The sequence below is a fragment of the Microtus ochrogaster genome, chromosome 19 (genome assembly GCF_000317375.1).
Source record: "Microtus ochrogaster isolate Prairie Vole_2 chromosome 19, MicOch1.0, whole genome shotgun sequence".
NCBI classification, from domain to species: domain Eukaryota; kingdom Metazoa; phylum Chordata; class Mammalia; order Rodentia; family Cricetidae; genus Microtus; species Microtus ochrogaster.
Window position 1 is genome coordinate 17,628,101 of NC_022021.1, and position 4,708 is coordinate 17,632,808.

The following is a 4,708-nucleotide window of genomic DNA, read 5'->3' on the forward strand; positions in this document are numbered from 1 at the left end:
AGATTGAGTCACAGCATGAATATGTTAGCATTTTTAAAGGAAAATCAGCATATCTTCTGTGGTTGACTCTGCATACCTGTGAGAGAAATGGGAAAGCCAAGAGAGTTGTGCTGCAGACGAAATGTTTGTGTGTTCCTCAGTTCATGTTGAAACAAACCGCACAATATGGGGACACCCGCAAGTACATACAGCCTTTATAGCTGATTCTATGAATGGTTCCTTCATTAAAGGGACAAGAGAGCCCTCTTCTCTTATGCCTTCTGCTCCTTAGAGTCACAGCAAGATGGCAGCAGTGTAGGAACTATGAAATGAGCCCTCCCCGAATTTGTTGGCATCTTGACTATGGAATTGCAACCAAAAAGTTTTACTGGAGATTTCAACCAAAAACTTGAAAAAGAACCCAAATTCAAAACTTTTCCCCCAAAATTGGAGAGAAGGGACTAGTAGATTTAACCAGAGCAATTTATGCAATAAAATGAACTAAAAGGCATCAAAATATGAAGAAAGATAATCCATTTGAAGATACATCACCTTATATAAAATGTGTAAGGTTCACCAAAAATTTCACATAGCATCTTTTTCTCTAAGATATTAAAGAGAAATCTGTTAATGGTATATAAAAAGCACCACTTGTACACTGAAATAAATGGCCACTTTAATAGTTACCACACCAAGGTTCACATACACTTATTGGAAAATTATAGGATAGTTTGTGCATGTCACATTCATATTACTATCCATATAAGAACAAACACATAAGCATTTATTCAACTACATCGGCATAGCACACAAGGTTTCAGTTTGTTTTAACATTTCAGTTCAAAGGAGACAGTAATTAAATAAAAAAGTAAAAGTCCACAAGTTCATTATTAGCAATATAAATAAGAAAAATTATTTTGAAATGTCTAACATTTTGACAACTTTGAGTTACATTTACAATATTCTATTTCCCAAAATCATAAATCAAGGGTCACTGTCAGGGTGAAAATATATTTTTTATTTTCTAAAAATGCTATTAGAATTTGATATTACTTGATTTATTCTTCATATATGTGACGTGTTGGAAAGTAAAAATATATGTGGCCAATTCTATGGATTGTGCATGTTTAAAAGAACGTACAGTTTGGTAGCAGACAAACCTGTGTTAAGTTACTAGCTTCATTCCTAGTCCATGTTGTATGACATGGTCAGTTATGTCTCGGTGCTGGAACTAGGATACAAATTTAAAATGCATCATGAATACTAAATGAGTATGAATTTACTTTCATAAGTTTTACATGGTAAGCAATACTGAAATATCACCATCTTACACTGCAATATAACTGGAAAACTGAAAGATTGGGGAAATCAACAAAAATGTCAGCTTATACTGAGAATTGCACTTAACAAATAGGGAAACATCAGGAATAAATTTTTCCTAACAAAACTTAATGCCTACTCTATCCTGATTTTAAATAAATAACTAAATTATGATAAAACAGTCAATGATTAAGGACTTTTGGCTTTATTTTGTGCTGCTGATACAAAAATAATGGCTCTATTTAAGGCTTATTAAGTGATTGTAGCTGCCCTGAACCAACCACCTCTACTCTCAGTACTGTGTCATCTGTTGAAACAGACCCACTATCTTGAAGGACCAGGACAGAGTACTCATGATACTCCATATCTGAGCCAATCATGGCCTCCTTTCTGACTCTAATCCAAGGTTTCCATGGTGGCACGTGACAGCTCAGTTCATCTGTCTTTAGGAATATATACATATGCAATCACAAATCCATCCTTTTTATGATAAATATATGGTACTTATAAGGAATGAGATTTCAGAAAATTAAATTTATATGCTCACAAGGACTAGGCTAGTCCACCCAGCAATTCTTGAAACCCAAGGTTCAAATCTTTTCCAGCCTTCCTCCAACTCTGTTTCAAAAATCCCCTTTTCAAGGGTCTCCCCTTACCCTACTTCACATCCTTCCCTATATCCTTTATACTGAAACATAATTTATATTAACTTCAACATGCCTATATTAGTTTTTGGGTTTTGTGGCCCTTAACATCCAGTTATAATGTGCGTGTGGTTTTTTCACTTTCAAATCTCCTAGCATTGTTTAGGACAGTGCTGTGTGTGTATGTGTGTGTGACCATGTATGACTGTATGTCTGTGTATGTATGTGTGTGACTGTGTGTGCGTCTGCACAGTGCTGTATATGTGTGTGTGTGTGCTTGTATCTGTCTGTATGTCTGCATGTGTGTGTAACTATGTCTCTGTGCGTGTGTGTACTCACACTTGTGCATGTGTGCCTACTGAAAGAATAAAACAACTAAAGAACCTGGGTGTGTGCAGGATAAAAAAGTTGAATAACCTGGCAGAAACAAGAACTGCTGTTTTTTCCTAATATTAAATTATCTGATTTCCAAAAGTCAATCCATTTGGTCTAGAATATCAACAATAAATTGTTAATAATAAAAAATGTAGTGGGAAACTGTTTTAAAAACTTTTATGAAATACTCCAAAAGGCTTTTTGATAGGTTATTATTAAAAGCACCAAACCCAAACATTTTACGTAGTGTTGCTGAATAGTGGCTTCATGTTTTCTATGACATATGAACATAGCCTTGTTTTCATTCATGACAAAGAATACTGAGAGAATACTGAGCGGGAACAGGTGTTGTGAATCAGGATAAGAAGGCCATTTGCTCTCGTCAATACAGAATACAAACACTGCAACTAATTTAAGAATTCTTCTGTGGTACGTAAACATGTTACACCAATCAAAAAAATGGTTTACATTAAGATGTCATAGATATCAGGAATTATTTTGGTACTGTAAAACATGACACAATACTGAAGCTGTTATTTAGCCAGAAAAATTTTGTTTATAATAGATATTAATACTAAAATAGGATATAATAAAAAATTATTCTCAATGTGTATATTTTCAAATTTGCCTGACAGTGTCCTTTCAGAAACCTGACAACATTGAATTCCACTTTCATGACGGAAAATATTACTTACACAATAACAACAAACAGTAGTGTTTTACTGAAGCACTCTGCAATTCATATTTAAAGCTTTGCATTACAACAAAAATTCATTGTACTGTTCATAAGTTAAATTATAGAGCATATTATGTCTTATACAAAGAAAAGGCAAAATTAAACAAGGAGGCATAAAATTCAGGATCACGAACATGGGATGTTTTAGCTGTCATTCTAAATGCTAATTTATATTGAGTTCTACTTTATTTTTGAACTCAAGAAACTTTATCTTTAAATAAAATACAGAAATAAAACCAAACATGAAGTGCAAGCACAGAACTGCATTTCATTCCTCTAGGACCTGGGAAGTGCACTGAGGAGGAGCAAGGGCAAGCCTGGTGCTGCCGCGAGGGAGGACATCCTTGCGGCTCACATCACTCCCCACATTCCCAGAGCAAACACTCTGAAACAGCAGCACTGGCCAATCACAAGCTCACATAAGCGGCTTTTTCCTTGGAAAAAAAGAAAAGGATACAAAACGAAGACTGCTTTTCTTTATTTTTGTTTCCTCATTTTTAATCCTCCTTTTCTCTAATATACAACATGGTTATATAAAAGCACTTCTTGAAATGCTCACTAGTAACCATTTTAAACAACACAAGGGAACTGGGTTAATTTACACAGCGCAAACAAAATAAATCAGTACAGATACTAAGGTGAGGTCCTAGAATTTGTTATGCGGAGGGCTAAACTTGCAAGCGACCTCATGGCAAAAGTAGACACTTTGTGGCATATCCCAGCTTTTGAAATATAGTTAGAAGCTAAACGGAAAAGCCTTTCAGCACCAAAGGTGTTGAAGTGCCCAGGAAGCACCTTCTCCACCAGACCTGAGTCCACTAACTCTATGAGACGTTCACAAGTTCCAACATAGTCACTTATCCTGCTGTACGGGAGCCAGTCAATCAGAGATCCGTCATACACCACATCGCCACTGAAGAGAACCTTCCGGTCTTTGTCGTGTAAGCAAATACTGCCTCTGGAGTGGCCTGGCATGTGCATAACCGTGAGCTGTCTGTCACCAAGGTTGATTACATCCCCTACAACGAGAAATAGAAGTCACCAATAAATATATCACACGATAGTTGACTTGAATCACTGAAAAAAAAAAAAGAAGAGCATTAAATAGGTTTCAAGGAAATTGATGACACTGGCCTTACTTTCCTTCCACAAAGACTGCTTCTGCATGCACACACACAGCTTGTGTGTGTGCGTGTGTGTGTGTGGTGTGTGCACATGTGTGGTGGTACATGGATGTGTCTATGTTCATGCCTGCAAATGTGTGTGGAGGCCAGAGGTAGATATATCTTTATTGTATATTTATTTCACTCTTATTTTTGAGACTGAACCTGGAGTTCATTAATTGGACAAGACTAGCAGGCAGTGCACTCCAGAGATCCCCTTGTTTCTGCCTCTTACATTACGTCAGGTTTATTCCACAGGTGTTAGGAATCAAACACAGGTCTCCATGCTTGCATGGCAAGCCCTTACTGAGTGGGCCACTCTCCGGCCCCGATACTGTGCTTCTTAACGCTAATTTAAACTACGTAGCCTTGGGGCTGGAGCAACAGCTCAGAGGTTAAGAACACTTGCTGCTCTTCCTTCCGGGTGACTCAGGTTCAGTTCTCAGCAACCATGTCAGTCAGTTCCAGCTACAATGAGATCCCCACCTCTG

The 4,708-nt window shown here is 37.0% G+C and overlaps 1 protein-coding gene across 1 annotated transcript in view; it reads right to left on the reverse strand.

Moving 5' to 3' along the window:
- Nucleotides 1-633: 633 nt before the first annotated feature.
- Nucleotides 634-4,708, reverse strand: part of Mblac2 (metallo-beta-lactamase domain containing 2) — a 24,509-nt gene continuing 20,434 nt past the window's right edge. Inside the window, exon 2 of the mRNA XM_005356535.3 lies at nt 634-4,073. Within this exon, the coding sequence (XP_005356592.1) occupies nt 3,688-4,073 (386 nt within the window). The 3' untranslated portion in view covers nt 634-3,687. The remainder of the gene's footprint in view (nt 4,074-4,708) is intronic.